At 40.4% G+C, this 26,061-nt stretch overlaps 1 protein-coding gene and 1 long non-coding RNA gene across 4 annotated transcripts in view; one reads left to right on the plus strand and one right to left on the minus strand.

The window, feature by feature from the left end:
- Window positions 1-129: 129 nt before the first annotated feature.
- LOC136671443 (uncharacterized) lies at window positions 130-3,378 on the minus strand. The gene is made up of 3 exons (XR_010795709.1): window positions 3,184-3,378; window positions 1,446-1,614; window positions 130-358 (listed from the first exon to the last, which is right to left on the minus strand). It is a non-coding gene; the product is annotated as an uncharacterized lncRNA (long non-coding RNA).
- A 9,348-nt stretch (window positions 3,379-12,726) lies between these two features.
- LOC136671599 (neuronal-specific septin-3-like) overlaps window positions 12,727-26,061 on the plus strand; it is a 62,167-nt gene continuing 48,832 nt past the window's right edge. The window contains exons 1-2 of one of the 3 annotated variants that reach the window (XM_066647339.1): window positions 12,727-12,798; window positions 13,644-13,767. In XM_066647339.1, the coding sequence (XP_066503436.1) occupies window positions 13,743-13,767 (25 nt within the window). In that variant the 5' untranslated portion in view covers window positions 12,727-12,798; window positions 13,644-13,742. Of the gene's footprint in view, window positions 12,799-13,643; window positions 13,768-22,812; window positions 22,937-26,061 lie in introns of those variants that run through there. The other 2 variants (XM_066647340.1, XM_066647337.1) reach the window with 2 other exon arrangements.

Genomic DNA, 26,061 nt, shown 5'->3' on the forward strand with positions numbered 1-26,061 from the left:
TCTTGGTGCAGGTGTGGTGAGAGGAGAGAGACCTGGTGCAGGTGTGGTGAGAGGAGAGAGACTCTTGGTGCAGGTGTGGTGAGAGGAGAGAGACCTGGTGCAGGTGGGATGATGGAGGTTGATATGGGTTGAGTGTGTGGAGAGGCAACAGATATGTGCTCAGTATGGAGTGAGGGTGTTTGAAGGTCTAGGACAGGAACTGGAGTAAGAGTAAGCACATAGTGCTCTGTATCAGTGGGTGCCTCAGTTGTTGAAGAGGTTTGCTCTTGAGGGTGTGTATCTGTAGCTGATGTGGGCATCTCTTGGTGATCTGGACCAGCAGAGTCTGATGAGGTGGTAGCCATAAGTTTTGCATGATCTGAAATAGCATACCCCCCCACAAAATAAATAACATTAGTTTAATAAAAAAACAGTCGTAATCATCTTCACATTAGTTTTGTAACGTGTGGTCTCTGTGTGACGTACAATGGACCATGACCATGAGAGTTTGACACAAATACACATACCGTTACACCCCTAATGCAAGCTATCTGAATGTCATTTATTTCCTGCTGTTATTGAAACATAACATTACCTACAACCTAATCAAGCCTTTACAACATTAGCCTAATTTGGAGAACTGCACAGGCCTCATTATTAATGCCCGCACTCACCCAATTCAACCATTCACCTGCGGCTGCAAAATCTAGTGTTATTCTGGCACACAACCACCCACAAAACCTAGCACAATTTTTGCTCACACCTGCCCATTTCAACTGCCGTGCCAACACACACACACATTATGCTTTTAGCTAATTTTAATATAGCTAAATACTGTATAAGATTTTAGGTGAAACCGAAGTAAAGCCAAAACAGATGCTGAGTCATGCCACAACTGGTTAAAAAGCCAAAAGATTTGTGTAAATGCATCAGTCAAATTTATAAAAACTTATAAAAATTGTCACTTCACTTATATAGACATAATACCTTCCCACACAAGCCTGCAAATTATTAATAATATATAAAATAATATTAATAATTTTTATAATAATAAAAAAAAATTATTCCTTATGATCTAATTGTCTTTGCTGTGTGTCCTCCTACTTGATTTAATTCCACAACAGGGCTTCATTATGCAATTTCTTGGAATGTGTAAGTGGAATGTGGAAAAAGTAGTGAAAAAGCTGGGAGTCAATCATAAAAACATTTAATTTTCGGAATCCAGGCAGATTGTAGATTCCTCATAGTGATGTTTTTCCACACTGCATGCATACAAAGTGTTAGCTATTCTGTTGTCATTGTCAAGATTTTGGAATCAAGAATCAATTAATTTATTGTGTGGCATTAACTCTTGGTATTGACTCAATAAGTTCCCATTACTAGGAATTTTAATAATTTTTTGTAAATAAATTTGAAACAAATTTTGTAAGGCTTTTATCAAGTATATTATAGAAAGAATGACTTACTTTTCAAAAAGTATTCATACAAGCTGGACATTTTAATAAAAATGCTTTTAAGAGCTCCATCTAGAAGAGGACCCACTGGGGTGATAACTTCTGCTGTGAAATTCCCTTTCTTGCCTTTCTTTCCAATGAAAAGCAAGGGCTTCAAACCTAGTGCCTCCAATTTTTGAACCTGAAATGAAAAATAAAACCCACAAATTACATAGTGACAGTATGGGCTGTATGTTCAATGTAAATCATTTTCACCAAAAGTGAACAAATAACTAAATCTGCAGATCTTAATATTTATATAATTTTTCACACGGCTCATAACGTAAGGATTGGATGTGACAACAATGGAAAACAAGTCAAAATGATGCATTAGCTTTTCTGTGTAAAATTAAGCACCAGTACCTCATTCACATATTTCATTAAACACACTAATTTAATAGGGATGCTGGCTCCCTCGGACTCGAACCCACAACCTCCAGGTCCCTGGACCTGCGTGACTGCGACACTACCTGCTGCACCACTGTGCCGCCCTGTATTGTAATCATATGGCTAGATATTGTGATATGCGTTAAGATATATTACAACGCATTGTGAGGTCAGGCCAAAATATGTTTAGTGATTCATTAATTTGACAAAAAAAAAAACACTTTTGTAAGATTACACAAATATTGAAAGCTGAATTCAGAAACAATAGTTCAGTTTGAATGCTCTGTAGGCACCCAGTGCACTGTTAAATGAGAAAGTTTCAGGATCAAATACATACTGCAATTTCTGTAATGTCAGTATTGCAACAGTAGATCTCATTATAATTATTAATAAAGTATATATTTTGCCCTGTCAAAGGACCAAAGTATTAGGGTTAGGGTTAGGGCCCTCCAAACAAAGGTTTTTCAGCATTATGAGCATTATGAGAAATCAACACACAAATTAATAAACACAATTTGTGTGCATCATAAATGGGTTAATCCAACAGTACACAGAATTTCACTAACATTATACAAATTAGCATGTTGTGTAGCTAGGCTACCTACACAAAAACGTCTTGGCATTCTACTCTACACACCACAAACAAATCCACCAGCATTCCCAGGCGTTAAAAACATCTTCATTTTTTAACATCTTTCAGATTAGCTGCACACAACGGCAACATGATGCCTATTTGCATATTGGATTTGTCCAGCTGAACGCATCACTTCTATTTATGTAAAAGCCATCAATGACTACTCAAATCTCAAAGAGTTGTCCCATTTTGTAGGGGAAGGTTCCAAACACTACTCCTTATAACTCAGTTCCAAGGGGCAAGATGACACTCGAAAACAAGAACTAGGGCTAAAAATAAGAAATGGGATTGGGACAAAGAGTTATACATGAAGTGAAGCTGGTGTACACGTACAAGGCTTCTGAACACATTACCTCAAGAGTAAATGTGTTTGTGTTCCAAATTTGATTATCCTGCATTGTGTTTTAGTTTGGCTGCAGTGTCTAAATAATCTTATAGCAGCTATGATTCACAGTATTATTTTAAGGTAGATAGTTTGAAAGTTAAATAAACTATTATAAACTACTATCATATAAAATAGTATACACTTAAGATGTAGTTACTATGGAACATAAGAAAAATGGACTGGTGAAACTGATTTTAATTCTAAAGGTGTAAAACCAAAATGTAAATTATCATCATTATGTGGAAAACCTTTCTAAAATGTACATGTATTGTTATATGTATGCTACTATGTATACTAACACTTACTATAATACGGGCTGAATCTACGACCCGGCTGGCATTTCTGTGCCTCAGGGTGGTCTCTCCCCATTGGCCATCCAGAAGTTGGGCTGCTTTATCTTTGTGTTTCTGCCTTAAACTTAAATTTAAAAAACAGCTTCTGCAGGTTTTGCAGTTTGCAGAATTCAACTTCTGGCAGTGAGGACATGGTCTCAGTTTTGGTTTTGTCATTATCACTGGAAAAAATCATACAACTTGTTAACAGTCAAAATTGTTCTTATTAATTATCAATATTTGCAGACTATGTTCAGTGGCCACTATATTATATATATACACTAACATATTTTCCTGTTTGGACGCAATTGTCTAGCTGCAAAAAGTCAGTGTGACTGAAAGTTCTTATCCAATGAAAGGAGGCGTTCACATTATCAACAAGGAGTACTGAGAACAACTGATTAAACCAGTGACTGAAAACCCAAAACCACACTGGCCTTTTGCAGAGCAAACATGGACATCTGGCTTTTTATTCCTTTTCAATTTTGAAATCCTAAAGAGAACGTCATGGAAAAGAGGACGTACAATCACTACTTGAAAGGCACATTTAATTAAATATTAAAAATTAAATGTACTTATATGTGTAAGACACATATACAATATTTGTATTGTGATAAATAAAAATATAATTTCATATTACACATACTGGAGCTTTTACAAAACCCCATTCAAATCCATAGACATTAATATTGTACTGGTACCGCTCTGCAGTTATAACAGCTTCCTCTCTTCTGGGAAGGCTTTCCACAATATTCTGGAGTGTGTCTGTGGAAATTCATTCAGAAGGGCTCTCTACCTTGGAGAGCGTTTCCGAAAACCTGTTTTCAGTTACCTAAAATGTTGTTTTCGTGTGGACGGGAGGCCAATATGCAGACAAAGACGGGATAGTAACGGGATCCGTGTGGATAGGGCCTGAGAGGGCCTGGCTCATCCCAAAGGGGTTTGATGAGGTTGAGGTCAAGGCTCTGTGTGGGCCAGTCAAGTTTTTCCACACTGCAAAGTGGCTGGGAAGAGCGGGCAACACCATATTAATGCCTATGGATTCAGAATGGGATGTTATAAAAGCTCCTGTAGGTGTGATGTGTAAGGTGTGGGTTGGCAATAGTGTCAATAATGTCCATATAGTGTACATAAGCACAATTATTTTAAGTAAACCAATTCTGTATCATTGAATAAATATATTAAAACTAAGATTTGGGCCTCCGAAAACAGTCCAGTTAAACAGCTCACTGATCCCTTTTTCATTAGTTTGATTAAGCATTAACAGTAAAAAGACAGAGCACAATAAAACAATGCACACAATATTTTAAAACCAAAGTCAAGCACAGTCTTGTAGAGTCTAGTCTAGATGAGTTATTGACACGCAGAGGGTAAATACACGTTGCCGATTAACTGTATCACATTTGGACAATGACCTATAAATTTAATAAGCTAGGCCTATACTAAAATGATTAATAATAGTGAAGCTAAATGCTCATATCTGCGGCGGTAACTTCTACTGGAATAAGCAAAACATTTTCGCTTATTAATTCCAAATATATATATAATAACAGTAATAACAATAATGTATTAACAGTTTTTAACAGTTTTTGCGGGCGTTGTGCTCGTTTACCACCGGTGAAGGAATAAGATCACGGAGAATATCGCGAGGATTTGCGCGGCAGAATTTCAAAGTATTAAACATGCTACGGTTTATATAAATAATTTTAGAATATGTTCAGCTCTTAGTTTAAAAAAACAAACAAACAAAAAAAAAACCTGAAGATACAACTGAGCTAAATATTTGTATAATAACTTCTGCAGATTCAACCCATGGATGTTTTGATTGTCCAACAAATAATAATAATAATAATAATAGTGTCTTACGAATAGCACTCCTATATTTTGTTCAGTTTAATAAAATTAATATCAAATGTGTTCATATTCATGTCCTCAAACTGAGGTAAGAGCACTTTTACGGTGAGCGATGACTGCCGAGCGCGTCAGACTTGAGACGTTCAGGGGACGTTTAACAACGGTTTTAAAGGAATTTGAAGGCAAGTTGCTTTTGGGTATATTTTTAAAGACGAGGATTGAGTTAAAATTATAAAAGTGCTTTTTAGAAACCACACCGATTAAACCAACACCATGTGATGACTGAGGCTACTAAAATATTTTCACCACGAACCTCGGGGAAACGCAGGTCCGTCGACGTCGAATTAAGACGCAGAAGAATTTACCTTGCAGTGTATGGGACTGCCGTGGGCGTCAAAATCTTACGCAATAGGTCACCTTCGGCGTGCATTTACTGACGCCAAGGGGTTCTGCCCAAGCTTCAAAATAGGACGAGTTGGGAATGAGAATGGGTTGGTATTTCAGTATGTGTGTGTATTTCAGTATGTGTGTGTATTTCAATATGTTTGTGTGTGTATTTCAGTATGTGTGTGTATTTCAATATGTTTGTGTGTGTATTTCAGTATGTGTGTGTATTTCAGTTTGTGTGTGTATTTCAATATGTTTGTGTGTGTATTTCAGTATGTGTGTGTATTTCAGTATGTGTGTGTATTTCAATATGTTTGTGTGTGTATTTCAGTATGTGTGTATTTCCGTATGTGTGTGTATTTCAGTATGTGTGTGCATTTCAGTATGTGTGTGTATTTCAATATGTTTGTGTGTGTATTTCAGTATGTGTGTGTATTTCAGTATGTGTGTATTTCAGTTTGTGTGTGTATTCCAATGTGTTTGTGTGTGTATTTTAGTATGTGTGTGTATTTCAGTATGTTTGTGTATTTCAATATGTTTGTGTGTGTATTTCAGTATGTGTGTGTATTTCAGTATGTGTGTGTATTTCAATATGTTTGTGTGTGTATTTCAGTTTGTGTGTGTATTTCAGTTTGTGTGTGTATTTCAATATGTTTGTGTGTGTATTTCAGTATGTGCGTGTATTTCAGTATGTGTGTATTTCAGTTTGTGTGTGTATTCCAATATGTTTGTGTGTGTATTTCAATATGTTTGTGTGTGTATTTCAGTTTGTGTGTGTATTTCAGTATGTGTGTGTATTTCAGTTTGTGTGTGTATTTCAATATGTTTGTGTGTGTATTTCAGTATGTGTGTGTATTTCAATATGTTTGTGTGTGTATTTCAGTTTGTGTGTGTATTTCACTATGTGTGTGTATTTCAGTTTGTGTGTGTATTTCAATATGTTTGTGTGTGTATTTTAGTATGTTTGTGTATTTCAGTATGTGTTTATTTCAGTTTGTGTGTGTATTTCAGTATTTTTGTGTATTTCAATATGTTTGTGTGTGTATTTAAATATGTGTGTGTATTTCAGTATGTGTGTGTATTTCAGTATGTGTGTGTATTTCAGTATGTGTGTGTATTTCAATATGTTTGTGTGTGTATTTCAGTATGTGTGTGTGTTTCAGTATGTGTGTATTTCAGTTTGTGTGTGTATTCCAATATGTTTGTGTGTGTATTTCAGTATGTGTGTGTATTTCAGTATGTGTGTATTTCAATATGTTTGTGTGTGTATTTCAGTATGTGTGTGTATTTCAGTATGTGTGTGTATTTCAGTATGTGTGTGTATTTCAATATGTTTGTGTATGTATTTCAGTATGTGTGTGTGTTTCAGTATGTGTGTATTTCAGTTTGTGTGTGTATTTCAATATGTTTGTGTGTGTATTTAAGTATGTGTGTGTATTTCAGTATGTGTGTGTATTTCAATATGTTTGTGTGTGTATTTCAGTATGTGTGTGTGTTTCAGTATGTGTGTATTTCAGTATGTGTGTGTATTTCAATATGTTTGTGTGTGTATTTAAGTATGTGTGTGTATTTCAGTATGTGTGTGTATTTCAGTATGTGTGTGTATTTCAATATGTTTGTGTGTATTTCAGTATGTGTGTGTGTTTCAGTATGTGTGTGTATTTCAGTATGTGTGTGTATTTCAATATGTTTGTGTGTGTATTTCAGTATGTGTGTGTATTTCAGTATGTGTGTGTGTTTCAGTATGTGTGTATTTCAGTTTGTGTGTGTATTCCAATATGTTTGTATGTGTATTTCAATATGTTTGTGTGTGTATTTCAGTATGTGTGTGTATTTCAGTATGTGTGTGTATTTCAATATGTTTGTGTGTGTATTTCAGTATGTGTTTATTTCAGTTTGTGTGTGTATTTCAGTATGTGTGTGTATTTCAGTATGTGTGTGTATTTCAATATGTTTGTGTGTGTATTTCAGTATGTGTGTATTTCAGTTTGTGTGTGTATTTCAATATGTTTGTGTGTGTATTTCAGTATGTGTGTGTATTTCAGTATGTGTGTGTATTTCAATATGTTTGTGTGTGTATTTCAGTATGTGTGTGTATTTCAGTATGTGTGTATTTCAGTTTGTGTGTGTATTTCAATATGTTTGTGTGTGTATTTCAGTATGTGTGTGTATTTCAGTATGTGTGTGTATTCCAATATGTTTGTGTGTGTATTTCAGTATGTGTGTGTATTTCAGTATGTGTGTGTATTTCAGTATGTGTGTGTATTTCAATATGTTTGTGTGTGTATTTCAGTATGTGTGTGTATTTCAGTTTCTGTGTGTATTCCAATATGTTTGTGTGTTTATTTCAATATGTTTGTGTGTGTATTTTAGTATGTGTGTGTATTTCAGTATGTGTGTGTATTTCAATATGTTTGTGTGTGTATTTCAGTATGTGTTTATTTCAGTTTGTGTGTGTATTTCAGTATGTGTGTGTATTTCAATATGTTTGTGTGTGTATTTCAGTGTGTGTGTATTTCAGTATGTGTGTGTATTTCAATATGTTTGTGTGTGTATTTCAGTATGTGTGTGTATTTCAGTATGTGTGTGTATTTCAATATGTTTGTGTGTGTATTTCAGTATGTGTGTGTATTTCAGTTTGTGTGTGTATTTCAATATGTTTGTGTGTGTATTTCAGTATGTGTGTGTATTTCAGTATGTGTGTGTATTTCAATATGTTTGTGTGTGTATTTCAGTATGTGTGTATTTCCGTATGTGTGTGTATTTCAGTATGTGTGTGTATTTCAATATGTTTGTGTGTGTATTTCAGTATGTGTGTGTATTTCAGTTTGTGTGTGTGTTTCAATATGTTTGTGTGTGTATTTCAGTATGTGCGTGTATTTCAGTATGTGTGTATTTCAGTTTGTGTGTGTATTCCAATATGTTTGTGTGTGTATTTCAATATGTTTGTGTGTGTATTTTAGTATGTGTGTGTATTTCAGTATGTGTTTATTTCAGTTTGTGTGTGTATTTCAGTATGTGTGTGTATTTCAATATGTTTGTGTGTGTATTTAAGTATGTGTGTGTATTTCTGTATGTGTTTATTTCAGTATGTGTGTGTATTTCAATATGTTTGTGTGTGTATTTCAGTATGTGTGTGTGTTTCAGTATGTGTGTATTTCAGTTTGTGTGTGTATTCCAATATGTTTGTGTGTGTATTTTAGTATGTGTGTGTATTTCAGTATGTGTGTGTATTTCAGTGTGTGTGTGTATTTCAGTATGTGTGTGTATTTCAATATGTTTGTGTGTGTATTCCAATATGTTTGTGTGTGTATTCTAATATGTTTGTGTGTGTATTTTAGTATGTGTGTGTATTTCAGTATGTGTGTGTATTTCAGTATGTGTGTGTATTTCAATATGTGTGTGTATTTCAGTGTGTGTGTGTATTTCAGTATGTGTGTGTATTTCAGTGTGTGTGTGTATTTCAGTATGTGTGTGTATTTCAGTATGTGTGTGTATTTCAATATGTTTGTGTATTTCAGTGTGTGTGTGTATTTCAGTATGTGTGTGTATTTCAGTGTGTGTGTGTATTTCAGTATGTGTGTGTATTTCAGTATGTGTGTGTATTTCAATATGTTTGTGTGTGTATTCCAATATGTTTGTGTGTGTATTCCAATATGTTTGTGTGTGTATTTCAGTATGTGTGTGTATTTCAATATGTTTGTGTATTTCAGTGTGTGTGTGTATTTCAGTATGTGTGTGTATTTCAGTGTGTGTGTGTATTTCAGTATGTGTGTGTATTTCAGTATGTGTGTGTATTTCAATATGTTTGTGTGTGTATTCCAATATGTTTGTGTGTGTATTTTAGTATGTGTGTGTATTTCAGTATGTGTGTGTATTTCAGTATGTGTGTGTATTTCAGTGTGTGTGTGTATTCCAATATGTTTGTGTGTGTATTTTAGTATGTGTGTGTATTTCAGTATGTGTGTGTATTTTAGTATGTGTGTGTATTTCAGTATGTGTGTGTATTTCAGTGTGTGTGTGTATTTCAGTATGTGTGTGTATTTCAGTATGTGTGTGTATTTCAATATGTTTGTGTGTGTATTCCAATATGTTTGTGTGTGTATTCCAATATGTTTGTGTGTGTATTTCAGTATGTGTGTATTCCAATATGTTTGTGTGTGTATTCCAATATGTTTGTGTGTGTATTTTAGTATGTGTGTGTATTTCAGTATGTGTGTGTATTTCAGTGTGTGTGTGTATTTCAGTATGTGTGTGTATTTCAGTATGTGTGTGTGTTTCAGTATGTGTGTATTTCAGTTTGTGTGTGTATTCCAATATGTTTGTGTGTGTATTCCAATATGTTTGTGTGTGTATTTTAGTATGTGTGTGTATTTCAGTATGTGTGTGTATTTCAATATGTTTGTGTGTGTATTTCAGTATGTGTGTGTATTTCAGTATGTGTGTGTATTTCAATATGTTTGTGTGTGTATTTCAGTATGTGTGTATTTCAGTTTGTGTGTGTATTCCAATATGTTTGTGTGTGTATTCCAATATGTTTGTATGTGTATTCCAATATGTTTGTGTGTGTATTCCAATATGTTTGTATGTGTATTTCAGTATGTGTGTGTATTTCAGTATGTTTGCGTATTTTAGTATGTTTTTGTGTGTGTGTGTGTGTGTTTGTGTGTGTGTGTGAGAGAGAGAGAGAGAGAGAGAGAGAGAGAGAGATGACATTTTTTGTCATCAATGATATGTTTCAGGTTTTCACGCAGGAACCTCTTTTGTGCAGAAACACACACTCTCACACGCGAGTGGTCACTGTCAAAGTTGTTGGATATTTTCTGTGGTTTTTAGCCCAAAAAAACCCCCAAACATTATATTAAGTTACAGTTCCCTTAAAGAGACAGGAGCGTCAAAAACAGGGTTCAGAGCTTCGCACCGACGCCGACTGGCACTGGACTCACACAGGGTCCGAGTGTAGATCTGACCATGAACCCAGTGTGTTTCTCTTCATCACTCCACCACATTACAGCACAGCTCGGGTTCTCAAACCTTAGAGAGTACCACCCTATGATCAAACACACACCACACACACACACCACACACACACCTGCATTTACCGCTTACAGTTTTAGTGCTGCTTCACTGCCGTGCAGTGGAAGGTATGAGATCAGTGAGAGCTTTAAACATAGCCCTGCTGTGGCCTCCATTTTGTTATGGTTTTGTTTTATTTATATTTATACTTAAATAGCGCTTTTCTAGACACCCACAACACCCACACACACACACACACACTCATACACCCACACACACACACATACACCCACACACACACACACTAGTGAACCCTTGAAAAACAAATGAAAACTAGATTTTGAATGATTCAGTAATGCTTTTTCAGTGAATGTTGTAATTGTTCAGGTGTCTGACTCTGTTTGAGAGCCACTGCATTTGAATGTAGAACATTTGCAGTGAGGGTTTGGTGGTATTCAGCCACACAGACAGGACTGGGCTCTGGTTCTGGTGTTGGGTGATTGGTATTGGACGGAGCGTCCACTGTTCCACAGCCCAGCGCCGGGGGGATTTACACTCCTCTGGTGTCCAGTAAATTAAGACCAGCACAGTCTGTGACTGTGATGATTATCGACCTCCTGCTGCTGTTGTTTATCTGCGGTCAGACTCTGAGACTCAGGAACGGTGTTCTCTCTCTCTGCTGGAGGGTGAGGAGCGTGTCTGAGGGGCACGTTGTCGAAGGCTGTGGTCTGGAAGTAGATATGGCTCCGATGTAAAGCTGATAAACGTGAAGATCTGACTCCAGAGCCATGAGCAAGGCCCTGAGATCTCAGAGATCATGCTTTCTTTCAGCAGACGAGGAATTTGTGTGGTTTTCAGCAACGCCTGAGATGAATTTAGAGATCAAACAGCAACTGCACACAAACACGCGAACTCTCACACACACACACACACACACACACACACACAGGTAGTGAGTTAGTGAAGTGCAGTGATCTGTTGTTTTTCTTGTTCTGAGTCTAAAGGCCATGACCCAGTTTCACAGGTGAGTTCTAGTGTTTTTATAGCAGCATTCATCATTCACTCACTCACTTTCCTCCTTCATTCATTCATTCATTCATTCATTCATTCATTCATTCATTTATATCAGCGTCTGTTTTGTCCCTTCTCTAGTTTGTTCATTTATTCCTGTTTAATTATTCACTGATGGACTTTTACAGCTACAAAATTTCTACAAAAATGAGCCCATAGTGTTTGTTTATTTATTTATTTTCTTAAATATTTACTTATTATTAAATAGTGAATATTAATTACTTATTGGGTGATTTACTCACTGGTTCATTTACATAATTATTTACCAAACTAATTTACATTTACTTACATTTATTTTATTTTTTTTTCTTAAATATTTACTTCATTAGTTTGATGATTATTCACCTGTTTATTTATAACATATTTAAGTTTTTACTCATTAAGTGAATTATTTAACTCTTTATTTACTTCATTGGGAACTGATTTTGTTTCATTCACAAATGTATTTGCAGAATTATTTATTTATTAATAATGTAACTTACTGAACAACTGCTTATTTATTTTTTAACTTTTTAACATATTTATTTATGAATTTATTTGTTTAATTATTACTCACTTATTAATTTAATTATTTGCTTTTATTATTTTCAGGCTTCTTTTGTTACTTATTTAATTCCTTAATAATTTTATTACTTTGTTACTTTTTTAATTTACTGAATTATTTAATTAAATACTGAACTTCTTATATTTATTTATTTACTTAATTTATTTATTTGCTTCTTTACATTAATCACTCGTTTTTTAAATAATTTGTTTTTATTTATTTACAGGTTTACTTTGTAATTTTTTTGTGAAAACAGTTTCACACAATGTTTTAAAATGTCCTTTCTACGGGTCTGAGGGAAATGTGCCTATTTTCTGTTAATTTTATGTATTTATTTATTCAGTTTTACTCACGCTTTTATTTACGTATTAATTTGCTTTTAAAGAAACCGTGAAGTGTGAAGTTTATTGAGCAGAGCCCGAGGCTGTGGTGTAGTGTGTATCTGAGCCGCTAGAGGGCGGTCAATCTCCAATTCAGATGTAAGGGTTAAATACATGGATCAGCCATAACATTATGATCACCCCCCTGCTGCTGTCCACAGTGGACACTCTGTAGTGAGACTGAAAGAGTGGACAGGACACAGAGAGACAGGAGACTGAGAGACAGGACACAGAGAGACAGGAGACTGAGAGACAGCGTGGACAGGAGACTGTATATATGTATTCTATTTAAGGTGGATTGGACAAATCTTGAAAGCAACTGCGGCATCATTTAAGGTGGAAAAACTCATTATTTATTGATACCAGAATCTTTCTCTCATTACTCTCTCTCTCGCTCACGACTCTCTCTCTCTCTCTGTCTCTCACTACTCTCTCTCTCCCCCCTCTCTCTCACTTCTCTCTCTCTCCCTCTCTCTATCTGTCTCCCCCTCTCTCACACTACTCTCTCTCTCCCCTCTCTCACTACTCTCTCTCACTACTCTCTCTCTCTCTCTCTTTCTCTCTCTCTCTCCCCTCTCTCACTACTCTCTCTCACTACTCTCTCTCTCCCCTCTCTCTCACTACTCTCTCTCTCTCTCTCTCCCCCCTCTCTCTCTCTACTCTCTCTCCCCCCCTCTCTCCCCTCTCTCACTACTCTCTCTCTCTCCCCTCTCTCTCTCCCCTCTCTCACTACTCTCTCTCTCTCCCCTCTCTCACTACTCTCTCTCTCTCCCCTCTCTCACTACTCTCTCTCTCTCCCCTCTCTCTCTTTCTCTCTCTCTCTCCCCTCTCTCACTACTCTCTCTCTCTCCCCTCTCTCACTACTCTCTCTCTCTCCCCTCTCTCACTACTCTCTCTCTCTCTCTCTCTCTCCCCTCTCTCACTACTCTCTCTCTCTCCCCTCTCTCACTACTCTCTCTCTCTCCCCTCTCTCACCTCCCCTCTCTCTCACTACTCTCTCCCTCCCCTCTCTCTCACTACTCTCTCTCTCTCCCCTCTCTCTCTTTCTCTCTCTCTCTCCCCTCTCTCACTACTCTCTCTCTCTCCCCTCTCTCACTACTCTCTCCCTCCCCTCTCTCTCACTACTCTTTCTCTCCCTCTCTCCCTGTCCCTCTCTCTCTCTCCCTCTCTGTCTCCTGCAGGTGATGCCTGTTTGGCTGAGTGTTGCGTGCAGTGGTAAGTGAACTGAAGCAGAGCGGCACACACAGATTTATAGAGAGCAGCAGCACTTCAGAGCGAGGATGAAGAAGACCACTTCACAGCAGGGTAAGACCCTCATATATTCTCTTCGACACACACACGCACACATACACTGCATGGTCAAGTGTACGGACACGTCCTTGTCCTTTGGAACTTAAGGGGTTTCTGTTGCTCTGCATACTTTATTACACCCACAGAGCAGGTGTGATGTGGTGGTGGATCATTCTCAGCGCTGCAGTGACACTGACGTGGTGGTGGTGTGTTAGTGTGTGTTGTGCTGGTGTAGAGTGGATCAGACACAGCAGTGCTGCTGGAGTTTTAAACCCCTCAGTGTCTGGACTGAGAACAGTCCACCGACCAAAAACATCCAGCCGACAGCGTCCTGTGTCACTGATGAAGGACTAGAGGACGAGCGACACACACTGTGCAGCGACAGATGAGCTGCTGTCTCTGACTCTACATCTACAAGGTGGACCAACGAGGGAGGAGTGTCTCACAGAGTGGACAGAGAGTGGACACAGGGTTTAAAAACTCCAGCAGCACTGCTGTGTCTGATCCACCACTCATTGATCTCCTGTTGTTTCTTTGGTGTGTCCTGCAGACATCATTCACCCAATTTTCACACTGACCTTTCTGGGTTTAACACGTATTCCTCAGTGACTAATGGAACCGGACGGGGGTTTGAGTCACAGAGGGGACATTTAATGCAGACCCTCGCTGTCAGAAAGCCCCCAGGCGTCTGTAATCCTGATCTTCACACAAAGGTTAACACATGAGTAATGCCTTGTGACCCAGTTGTGGGCACTTTTGCTTGGTTTGAGGTTTTGTCACATTGCCACTTTCTGAACATGTGACTGTAATGAGGTCAGAGCTTTGTTTTCAGGTCTTCAACATGGACAGGACCCGATTGTTTACTCATGGTGTATCGGCGTGTTGTTGTTGTTTGGGACTGAACACAGCTCCGTCATCAGTTCAGACAGATCAGTAGAGTTTGTTCCTTCCTTGTTGCAGCGTCCAGCTCTCGCTGGATTCTTTCGTCGGCCACCGATCCAAGGAGCGTTTGAACCTCTTCAAAAGACCACGGCGTCATTTTACGAGCTGCCGTCGTGAGTCGGATAAAAACAAACGTGATCTCTGCTGCAGCTGGAGATTTTACAGATGGAGAGTTGGTGCTGGTCGTCTGCGTTGTGTGGCGTAGAGTGACGACTCTCTCTGGACGATCAGCGCTCTGCAAGGTTTACACGCCACGGTTTAGTCCCTACTCGACTCGCTCTGAACCACGAGAGAACAGCCACTAAACAAGAACCCGCTTCCAGAACAAGAACCTGATTCACCTGGTGGAGGAGTGGGAAAGCACCATTAGACTCATGTGCAGCTGCTCCAGAGAATCCCATTTCATTTCTTGTTCTTTTGCGTCCACTTTAAAGAACCAGCACTTTGGGATCTTCAGTGGCCCTTGTTCACGTCTTACCCCTCTCTTTAATCTCATAAATATTCAGCTTAGATATTCTCAAAGAATTAATCTTAATTCATGCAAAAAAATTCGGAATTTTTAATCTTAAAGAGGGATTAATTCCCTCGCTGTGTTTAACACACACCTGTCTTTAACCTCACACTCAGAACTGACCTCTGTGGCTGAGAAGGGATCCAAGGAAAGAAGATAACTGCGTTTAAACAAGTAACAGCCAATCAGAACAGAGCTCATTTACATAGATTAGACTTAAATATCAGATCAAACAAATGCAGTTCTGAGTTTCACACAGCTGGATGAGGAGAGGGATGGGAATGTTGTGTGTGTGTGTGTGCATGCAAGTTGAGTACGGGTTTGTAGTTGTGTGTGTGTGTGTGTGTGTGTGTGTTGTAGCTGCTGGGCTGTTGAAGGAGTGACTCACACTCTGAGTTTGACCGGGTGCTGTTGCTCCAGGACGTTGCTTGGCCTTGTTTGTTATATTTGGATTTTTGTGTGTGTGTGTGTGTGTGTGTGTGTGTGTGTACAGTTTTAAAGAGACAGTTCCCTCATTGACCTCATTAATATTATATAACATTTATTAATTAGTTTTTTCCAGTAAAACACTACTCTACTGTCCAATCGTTTACAGACTCCTCTTACATTGAGTGCACTCAACTGCTCTATAGCTGCTCAGTAGCAGTTACACAGAGCCTAAAGTTGCCAAACCCAATGCCAAGAGTCTGCCAGAGGGGTGTAACCCCCCCCCCCCCACCCCTCTGGTGCTCTGGAGTGATGGGGTTCCTCTGGTGTGTGGAACAGTGGAACTGTGTTCTCTGGAGCGAAGGAGTTCCTCTGGTGTGTGGAACAGTGGAACTGTGTTCTCTGGAGTGATGGAGTTCCTCTGGTGTGTGGAACAGTGGAACTGTGTTCTCTGGAGTGATGGGGTTCCTCTGGTGTGTGGAACAGTGGAACTGTGTTCTCTGGAGTGATGGGGTTCCTCTGGTGTGAGGAACAGTGGAACTGTGTTCTCTGGAGTGATGGGGTTCCTCTGGTGTGAGGAACAGTGGAACTGTGTTCTCTGGAGTGATGGGGTTCCTCTGGTGTGTGGAACAGTGGAAATGTGTTCTCTGGAGTGATGGGGTTCCTCTGGTGTGTGGAACAGTGGAACTGTGTTCTCTGGAGTGATGGGGTTCCTCTGGTGTGTGGAACAGTGGAACTGTGTTCTCTGGAGTGATGGAGTTCCTCTGGTGTGTGGAACAGTGGAACTGTGTTCTCTGGAGTGATGGGGTTCCTCTGGTGTGTGGAACAGTGGAACTGTGTTCTCTGGAGTGATGGGGTTCCTCTGGTGTGTGGAACAGTGGAACTGTGTTCTCTGGAGTGATGGATTTCCTCTGGTGTGTGGAACAGTGGAACTGTGTTCTCTGGAGTGATGGATTTCCTCTGGTGTGTGGAACAGTGGAACTGTGTTCTCTGGAGTGATGGGGTTCCTCTGGTGTGAGGAACAGTGGAACTGTGTTCTCTGGAGTGATGGGGTTCCTCTGGTGTGAGGAACAGTGGAACTGTGTTCTCTGGAGTGATGGGGTTCCTCTGGTGTGTGGAACAGTGGAAATGTGTTCTCTGGAGTGATGGGGTTCCTCTGGTGTGTGGAACAGTGGAACTGTGTTCTCTGGAGTGATGGGGTTCCTCTGGTGTGTGGAACAGTGGAACTGTGTTCTCTGGAGTGATGGAGTTCCTCTGGTGTGTGGAACAGTGGAACTGTGTTCTCTGGAGTGATGGGGTTCCTCTGGTGTGTGGAACAGTGGAACTGTGTTCTCTGGAGTGATGGGGTTCCTCTGGTGTGTGGAACAGTGGAACTGTGTTCTCTGGAGTGATGGGGTTCCTCTAGTGTGAGGAACAGTGGAACTGTGTTCTCTGGAGTGATGGGGTTCCTCTGGTGTGTGGAACAGTGGAACTGTGTTCTCTGGAGTGATGGAGTTCCTCTGGTGTGAGGAACAGTGGAACTGTGTTCTCTGGAATGATGGGGTTCCTCTGGTGTGAGGAACAGTGGAACTGTGTTCTCTGGAGTGATGGGGTTCCTCTGGTGTGTGGAACAGTGGAACTGTGTTCTCTGGAGTGATGGAGTTCCTCTGGTGTGTGGAACAGTGGAACTGTGTTCTCTGGAGTGATGGGGTTCCTCTGGTGTGTGGAACAGTGGAACTGTGTTCTCTGGGATGAGTTTGATCCAGAACTAATCCCCAACACCAGCCTCTGCCCCTCACTGATGTTTATGTGAAGGCTGAACTCCATCAGATCCTCACAGCTATGTTGCAGTGTCTTCCAGAGTCCAGCAGGGGGGTCTGCAGTGTGACTGTGACTGTGAATAAATGGAGCTGGTTTTTGGGTGGTGTGGAGGTCAGACCCCTGGAGGAACCCTGCAGCTGCTGGAGATCAATTCCTCTCTTTATTCCTCACCCTCTTCACAATGATAGTCTCTGTGCTGAATTCCAGCGGAAACACACTCATCCCTCCGCTCATCCCTCCATCAGACCCTCTGTGAACACACAGAGGTTCACTGACCCTCAGAAGGGTCCAGAAAAGCAGAGTCACTGCTCGTCCTTCCTCTGTCCACTCTGATGTACTACAGACTCCCTTAAAAGACACTGAGCTTCTGAACGTAAACAAACCAGAGGGAACTGCAGTTGTCTACAATCGTCTGGGCGCAGATATTACACTGACCATTTCTCCTGCTCCAACACTGACTTCAAGAACGGGCCACTCATGACATCAGTGTTACTCACTGTGTCACAAAGTGGTTTTAATCTTGTGGCTAATTCCTGAGTCTCCCCTTCACTGCGTCTTACACAGGGGGCAGTGCTTTAACTCTGTGTCCAGCAGGAAGTGATTCAGAGCTCATTTGTTGTGCACATGACTCAGATGAGCTCAGATTAACTCCGAGCGCTGAAACATGACTCACTTCCAGCATCAGATCCACATTGCCCCACTCTGTCCACGTCCCCAGAGTCTCAGACGCTCTGTATTCAGCCTGCATTCTCTGTCCGGAGACCACCAACCCACACACTGTGAAACAAGACCGCAGTCTGTTTACTGTGTGCTGCCTGAGTCAGATAACATGAGATAAAACGAGCCATTCTGATTCTGCTCTGCTTCTGATGTCAAGTGCAGAGACTTTAGAATGACCCCGCCCCCTCGTCTGAGTCTGTCCAATCACAGCGCTGGACCCGTGTTTATGTGAGAGCGCCGAGACGAGGTTAAACTCAGCAAAACAGACACAACGAGCGCGGAAAAATAAGAGCACTGAGTAAAAACGGAGAAGAAAGAGAACAGAGTGAAAACGGCTAAAACCAGAGCTTCTGCTCCTCGCTCCTCACTGCTGTGCGCTCGGGGTCGGGGTGAACAGCGAGCGGCTCGTTATCATTTAAAGGAACAGGTGCTGAAAGCGGGCGTTCTGAACAGGGGCTGTTTACACAGGGGGAGAACACTGCTGTGGGGCTCGTGGGGTTTCATTAAGAACCAGAACTGTGTTGGAGTCGTGTGTATGATATAGAACTAAAAACCCAACAATAGCACCTTACCTAGGGTAATGGCTGAATGCCATCAGATCCTCATAGCAATGTTCCAGCATCTAGTGAAATGCCTTCCCAAATAAATAGAGACTAACAGCAGTGAAGAGGAACTCACTCCTGGGTAATTTTCTTGAGTTCAGAACTAGGTTTGAGAACCTAATGTCTATGATGACATCATCTATTTACTGGGTCATTGTTTGTTTATAAATAGCACAGATGAGCATGGGTGATGTCGCGTATATGTGTGTGTGTGTGTGTGTGTGGTCATTAAGCATGAAATTTTTTCCAGGCTTCATTTAAACTGCACTGATAAAGCCAGATGCTCATTAAAGCACTTAGCCTGGAGATCTGGCACACACTCTCATCTGCTCACATTCTCTTTCTCTCTCTCTCTCTCTCTCTCTCTCTCTCTCTCTCTCTGTCTATCTCTCTATCTTTCTATCTAACTCTCAATCTTTCTCTCACTCTTTATCTCTCTGTTTCTCAAACCTACGAGGAAAGGTAAACAGCAGACCATAACAATCTAATCGAAAGAATAATCTAAAGATCTCTTTGATATCTCAGCAGAAGGAAGGACAAAGGAGACTTTAGTGTAAATCTCCTGCTGCTCACATGTGTCTCCTCTGGAATGTTATTGGAGATCTCAGCTCTCTAGCTACAGCTGTTTACTCCTACATACAGTTACAGTAATGAATGAACTTTTAATCCTACAAAGACAAAGACTGTGGAATAAATTAAATGAGCAGACAGTGCAGTTTGGATGCTGCCAGCTGCCAGTTAGTTGAGTCACATGGCGTTATTTTATTCAGATGTCGACGCAGAGTGGCCTAGTAAAGAAATGGGACATTTAATGGAGAACATGTTGGAGAGTGAAAGACGAGGAGGTGATGTGGTTTATAATACAGCAGCGTGTTCAGTGTGTGTTTGTTTACATTTAACACAGAGGAGGACCACTGGCTCCCCCTGGGGGAGGCCTCTGGTAGTGTTAGCTGAGCTTTTCTATCTCCGGTTAGCATCAATATATGGATTATAGAGACAGACTGTGTAACTTGGACCTGTGTTTGTGTATTTAGAGGTTTACTTTATGGGAAGATTGTCAGTTTACTGAATGTTGTTTATTTATTTTCCATAAAGAAACACCAAACATGAATGAAATCAAAGCTAAACGCTGGATTTATGCTGGACCTTTATAAGATGTTATTTATTAAACAGCTTTAAACAGTGGGATCTGGGGGAAGTGTGTTGTTCTCTTGCGGTGGATGTGAGAGTGTGGAGAGTGAAGGGACTCTGACATTTCCTCGCCTCACTAATCGCTTACAGTGGCTTTTAGTAAAAGTATAAATTCATAATTAGGTCATGAAGAGCTAAGCCTAGTCCTGATCCTCGAGGGAGAGAGCGTTAAAGAGCAATTAGAACAAAAATCTACCGCCGACAGAGTGGTGTACTTTAATAAAGAATTACGCAACGTCAAGTTTAAGCCACGTATCACATTTTTACTCCGTTACAGTCTTCAGACTCCACATGAGCGGATGTTACTGCATCTGGACTCTGTGTGTGTGTGTCTAAAGAGACCACAGATACAGACATCAGGATTTGGCACGATGATTAAAGACAGGGAACTCTCACACACTGCATTTCTGTGGCTTGAGCAGCTGCACATGACTCTCAGAGTCACCGAGCTCTCTGCAGAGATGGAGCTCCATCCACTTCCTCTGGGATGAGTTGGAGTGGTGAGTGTGACCCAGAACTAATCACCAACACCAGCCTCTGACCCTCACTGGTGTGTATGTGGATGTATGCCATCAGAACCTCACAGCAATGTTCCGGTGTGTAGTGTAAAGTCTTCCCAGAGCAGAGAGAGTTACTGCAGTGAAACTGATTAATGTGGTCCAGAGGTAGGTGTGTGTTAACATCAGACCAGAGTCCCATAGGAGAGAGGGAGAGAAAGAGATGGGGAGAGAGGGAGAGGGAGAGAAAGAGAGAAAGAGATGGGGAGAGAGAGAGAGAGAGAGAGGGGGATGGACACTGAAACAGAGAGGAAGCAGGAGAAATGTTCATTGTTTCAGTGCATGTGTGGTGTGTGCGCAGTTGCATGAGTGTGTGTGTGTGTATGTGTGTTCGCAGTTGCATATGTGTGCGTGTGTGTGTGTGTGCAGTTGCATATGTGTGCGTGTGTGTTGTATGTGTTGGGAATGATGTCATTGCTGTGTTTGCCTCAAGGCCTTTTCCTCTCTTTATTTTTGTTCTATCTTTAACCCCTTCTTCTTTTTCTTCTTCTTCCTGCAATAACCATCAAACACCCATTATGGACCTGTGCTGTGGTTATTTGTGTGTGTGTGTGTGTGTGTGTGTGTGTGTGTGCGCTCATGGTGCATTAAGGCATGAATTCACAGATTCTATTTTTATCTTCTTTTCATTCTATTCACACACTTCATTTTTATACCCTGTGTCTCCATGCCTTGAGGTGCGTGCGTGCGTGTGTGTGCGTGCGTGTGTGTGTGTGTAAGCCTTAGTCATAGGCCAGTTTGTAAAGTAGCTGTGTCCATTAATGTTGAGGCCTTTGGCTTGAAGGCATTTTCCTTGTGTGTGTATTTTGTGTATCTCCATTCGCATGTTCCTGTGTGCTTGTTTTTAAAGCTTTGTGAGGACAGCGTCAATGACTTCGCAGTGCCTCTTTCGTCAACGTAATGTTCCACAGTGTCAGAGACGTCAGAGAATATCCTCATAAGTATAGCATTACCAGAAATAGCGTGGTGTATGTGTGTGTGTGTGTATTCTGTTCACACGAGTGCACATGCTCACGTGTCTAACTTCAAACCCATCTGCTATATAATATATATATATTTTGTGTGTGTTGGTGATGTGGGCGGGATTTTCCAGGGAAAGAGGCTGGAGAGACCCTGTGTGTGTGGATTTGTGTAATATGTGCCTTAATGTGTGTGTGTGTGTGTGTAAATCTTAGAAGTTTTTATGAAGAAGGAAAAAACAGTTGTAAAAGACATTTAGTTTGTGTAACTCATCAGTACCTTTTCCCCGTCAGTGTGTTGAGATGGTGTTCCATGTAGTTGCTAGGTAGTTCCTGTGGTATTTTAGGTAGTTGCTAGGTCTTTCCTAGGCATTGCTTCTGGTAGTCCATGTGGTTGTTTGGTGGATGCTAAGTAAGATAATTCCTCTTGTAATACATGTGGTTGCTAGATGGTTCCTCTGGTATTTCATACGGTTGTTCTGTGGTTGCTAGGTATTTTTCTGGTAATACATGTGGTTGCTAGGTATTTCCTCTGGTAATATATGTGGTTGCTAGATAGATGCTCTGGTATTCCATGTCCCTGCAAGGTATTTGCTAGGTATTTCCTCTGGTAATACATGGAGTTGCTAGGTGCTGCTTATGCTATTCCAGGTGGTTGCTTGGAGGTTGCTATGTGCTATTTATGATATTCCAGGTGGTGGCTAGAGTGTTGCTAAGGGGTTTCTATGGTACACCAGGTGCTTTGTTGGATGTTATGAATAGTTGCTAGGTTGTTACAGGTGGATGTTAGGGTGCTAGACGCTAATTGTTGTATTTCAGAGGTGGCTAATTAGTTCCTATGGTATCCCAGGTAGTTGCTATGGAGAAGCAAGATGATTGCTATTGTATCCCAGGTTGCTAAGTAGTTTCTGTGGTACTGAAGATTTTTGTTAGGGTGTTGTTAAGTGCTATCTATGGTATCTAGGGTGGTTGCTAGGACATTCCCATGGTATTCCAGGTGGTTGCTAATATCATAATAGAACTGAGATCCAAGATATAAGGGTGTGTGTGTGTGTGTGTGTGTGTGCGCGCGTCTGGACCTCTGAGGTTTTCTGGCAAACACTGAGCTTACGTCAAGCTAACGCTAAGCTACTGGGGTTATTTTGAGCCGAAGGGTCACATGAGCACAATACAATCTTAGAGTCGGAGGAAGAGAGGGAACAGTGGAGGAGGAAATACGACAGGAAATCAGCAGAGAGAGAGAGAGAGAGAGAGGGATGAAAGAGGGAAAGATGAAAAGAGTAAAGAAAGAGAAACAGAAAAAAGTTACATAAGGAGAAAAGATATATTTAAGTTATATTATTAGAGGGAGAGAGAGAAGGAGAGAGAGGCGTGGTGAAAAAGTGGAACTCAGAGTGTGTGTGTGTGTGTGTGTGTGTGGACTGGAGTGTGTGAGAGTCAGCAGTAATGCAGCAATGGAGCGATACAGAATCACCGGTAAGAAGAGAACTCTCTTTCTTTCTCTCTCTCTCTCTACACTTCTTCATTAACACATTCTTTTCATCTGCTCTATCGCTTTATCACTCTGTCAGTCTTTTCTTCCTCTATAAGTGACAGAATGATTTGCAGCTGAAACTGCAGAGAGAAGCAGAAAGAAAGAACGAAGCCTGAGAGAAGGAAGAAAAAGAAAAGAGAGAGAGAGAGAGAGAAAGGGGTAAAAGAATGAGAGAGAACAGATAAGAGGGAAATGAGAGAGAAAGAAGGAACAGAGGGAGAAAGGAATAATGGGAGAAGGAAAGAGTGAGAGTCAAATTAAAGAAGATTTAAAGAGAAGGAAAGATGTAAAAGCAAAAGGAAAGAGAAAGAAGTAAAATAAAGGAGAAATAGGGAGAGAGAGAAGGAATGAAACACTGGACAAGAAATTAAAGAAGAAGCAGAAGAACAAAAGAGAAAAGGAAAGATGGAGAGAGGGTGGAGGAAAGGAAAGGGAAGGAGAGAGGGAGGATGGATGGAGGTGGGTTTGAATGGTGCTTGCTGTGATCTGCTCTTTGCTCTGTGTTTGTCTGCGTCGGTGTTTGTCGGAGTTTGTCTGTTTGTGTTTGTCGGAGTTTGTCTGTGTTTGTGTTTGTCGGAGTTTGTCGGTGTTGGTGTTTGTCTGTTTTTGTCAGAGTTTGTCTGTGTTTGTGTTGGTCGGAGTTTGTCGGTGTTGGTGTTTGTCTGTTTTTGTCAGAGTTTGTCTGTGTCTGTGTTTGTCTGTGTTTGTGTTTGTCAGAGTTTGTGTTTGTCGGAGTTTGTCGGTGTTGGTTTTTGTCTGTTTTTGTCAGAGTTTTTCTGTGTTTGTGTTGGTCGGAGTTTGTCTGTTTTTGTTGGAGTTTGTCTGTGTCTGTGTTTGCCTGAGTGTGTCTGTGTTTGTCGTAGTTTATCTGTGTTGGTGTTTGTCGGTGTTTGTCAGAGTTTGTCTGTGTTTCTCGGTGTATGTGTTTGTCTGAGTTTGTCGGATTTAACGTTGTTTTTTAAACAAATTTAACGGTGTTTAATGGTGTTTGTCTGTGTTTGTGTTTGTCGGATTTTGTCTGTGTTTCTCGGTGTTTGTGTTTGTCTGAGTTTCTTGGTGTCTGAGTTTGTCGGATTTTGTCTGTGTTTAACGGTGTTTGTCTTTGTCGGTGTTTGTCTGTGTTTCTCTGTGTTTGTATTTGTCGGAGTTTGTCGGATTTTGTCTGTGTTTAACGATGTTTGTCTGTATTTGTGTTTGTCGGAGTTTGTCTGTGTTGGAGTTTGTCTGTGTTTGCTGGAGTTTGTCAGATTTTGTCTGTTTAACGGTGTTTGCCTGTGTTTGTCCATATTTGTCTGTGTTTGTTGGTGTTGTCTGTGTTTGTCAGTGGTTGTTGTTGTTTGTCAGTGTTTGTATGTGTTTGTCTGTGTTGGTGTTTGTCTGTTTGTTAGTTAGTTTAAAGAACGAGAGTTTATCTCTGACCCTCCTGCAACATGCACTGTGTCCTGGGAGAAGGAAAGAGTGAGAGTCAAATTAAAGAAGATTTAAAGAGAAGGAAAGATGTAAAAGCAAAAGGAAAGAGAAAGAAGTAAAATAAAGGAGAAATAGGGAGAGAGAGAAGGAATGAAACACTGGACAAGAAATTAAAGAAGAAGCAGAAGAACAAAAGAGAAAAGGAAAGATGGAGAGAGGGTGGAGGAAAGGAAAGGGAAGGAGAGAGGGAGGATGGATGGAGGTGGGTTTGAATGGTGCTTGCTGTGATCTGCTCTTTGCTCTGTGTTTGTCTGCGTCGGTGTTTGTCGGAGTTTGTCTGTTTGTGTTTGTCGGAGTTTGTCTGTGTTTGTGTTTGTCGGAGTTTGTCGGTGTTGGTGTTTGTCTGTTTTTGTCAGAGTTTGTCTGTGTTTGTGTTGGTCGGAGTTTGTCGGTGTTGGTGTTTGTCTGTTTTTGTCAGAGTTTGTCTGTGTCTGTGTTTGTCTGTGTTTGTGTTTGTCAGAGTTTGTGTTTGTCGGAGTTTGTCGGTGTTGGTTTTTGTCTGTTTTTGTCAGAGTTTTTCTGTGTTTGTGTTGGTCGGAGTTTGTCTGTTTTTGTTGGAGTTTGTCTGTGTCTGTGTTTGCCTGAGTGTGTCTGTGTTTGTCGTAGTTTATCTGTGTTGGTGTTTGTCGGTGTTTGTCAGAGTTTGTCTGTGTTTCTCGGTGTATGTGTTTGTCTGAGTTTGTCGGATTTAACGTTGTTTTTTAAACAAATTTAACGGTGTTTAATGGTGTTTGTCTGTGTTTGTGTTTGTCGGATTTTGTCTGTGTTTCTCGGTGTTTGTGTTTGTCTGAGTTTCTTGGTGTCTGAGTTTGTCGGATTTTGTCTGTGTTTAACGGTGTTTGTCTTTGTCGGTGTTTGTCTGTGTTTCTCTGTGTTTGTATTTGTCGGAGTTTGTCGGATTTTGTCTGTGTTTAACGATGTTTGTCTGTATTTGTGTTTGTCGGAGTTTGTCTGTGTTGGAGTTTGTCTGTGTTTGCTGGAGTTTGTCAGATTTTGTCTGTTTAACGGTGTTTGCCTGTGTTTGTCCATATTTGTCTGTGTTTGTTGGTGTTGTCTGTGTTTGTCAGTGGTTGTTGTTGTTTGTCAGTGTTTGTATGTGTTTGTCTGTGTTGGTGTTTGTCTGTTTGTTAGTTAGTTTAAAGAACGAGAGTTTATCTCTGACCCTCCTGCAACATGCACTGTGTCCTGAGAGACAGGGAGAGAGAGAGAGAGACAGAGACAGGGAGAGAGAGAGAGAGAGAGAGAGAGGGAGAGATGGTCAGCTGTCTGTAGAAAGTGTGTCAGTCTGAGCAGCTGTGGTGGGACAAGCTCAAATCTTTGGGGTCCTCAGCCAACAGCTGTTTCACGGCACTCAGGCAATGTCTCTCTCTCACACACACAAACACACACACACACACACACCCTGTCTGGAACTGCAGGCCACATTGCAGCAGTCAGATATAACTGCTGAGTGTGTGTGTGTGTGCTGTTTAAAGACAGAAATTTCCTGTGTGTGTAAATTAAATATGTATCACTACATATTCACTTAAGTATATTTTAATCTCCTCCTGCACACACACACACACACACACACACACACACGCGCACACCACAACAT

Source organism: Hoplias malabaricus, chromosome 16 (assembly GCF_029633855.1).
Source record: "Hoplias malabaricus isolate fHopMal1 chromosome 16, fHopMal1.hap1, whole genome shotgun sequence".
Lineage (NCBI taxonomy): Eukaryota > Metazoa > Chordata > Actinopteri > Characiformes > Erythrinidae > Hoplias > Hoplias malabaricus.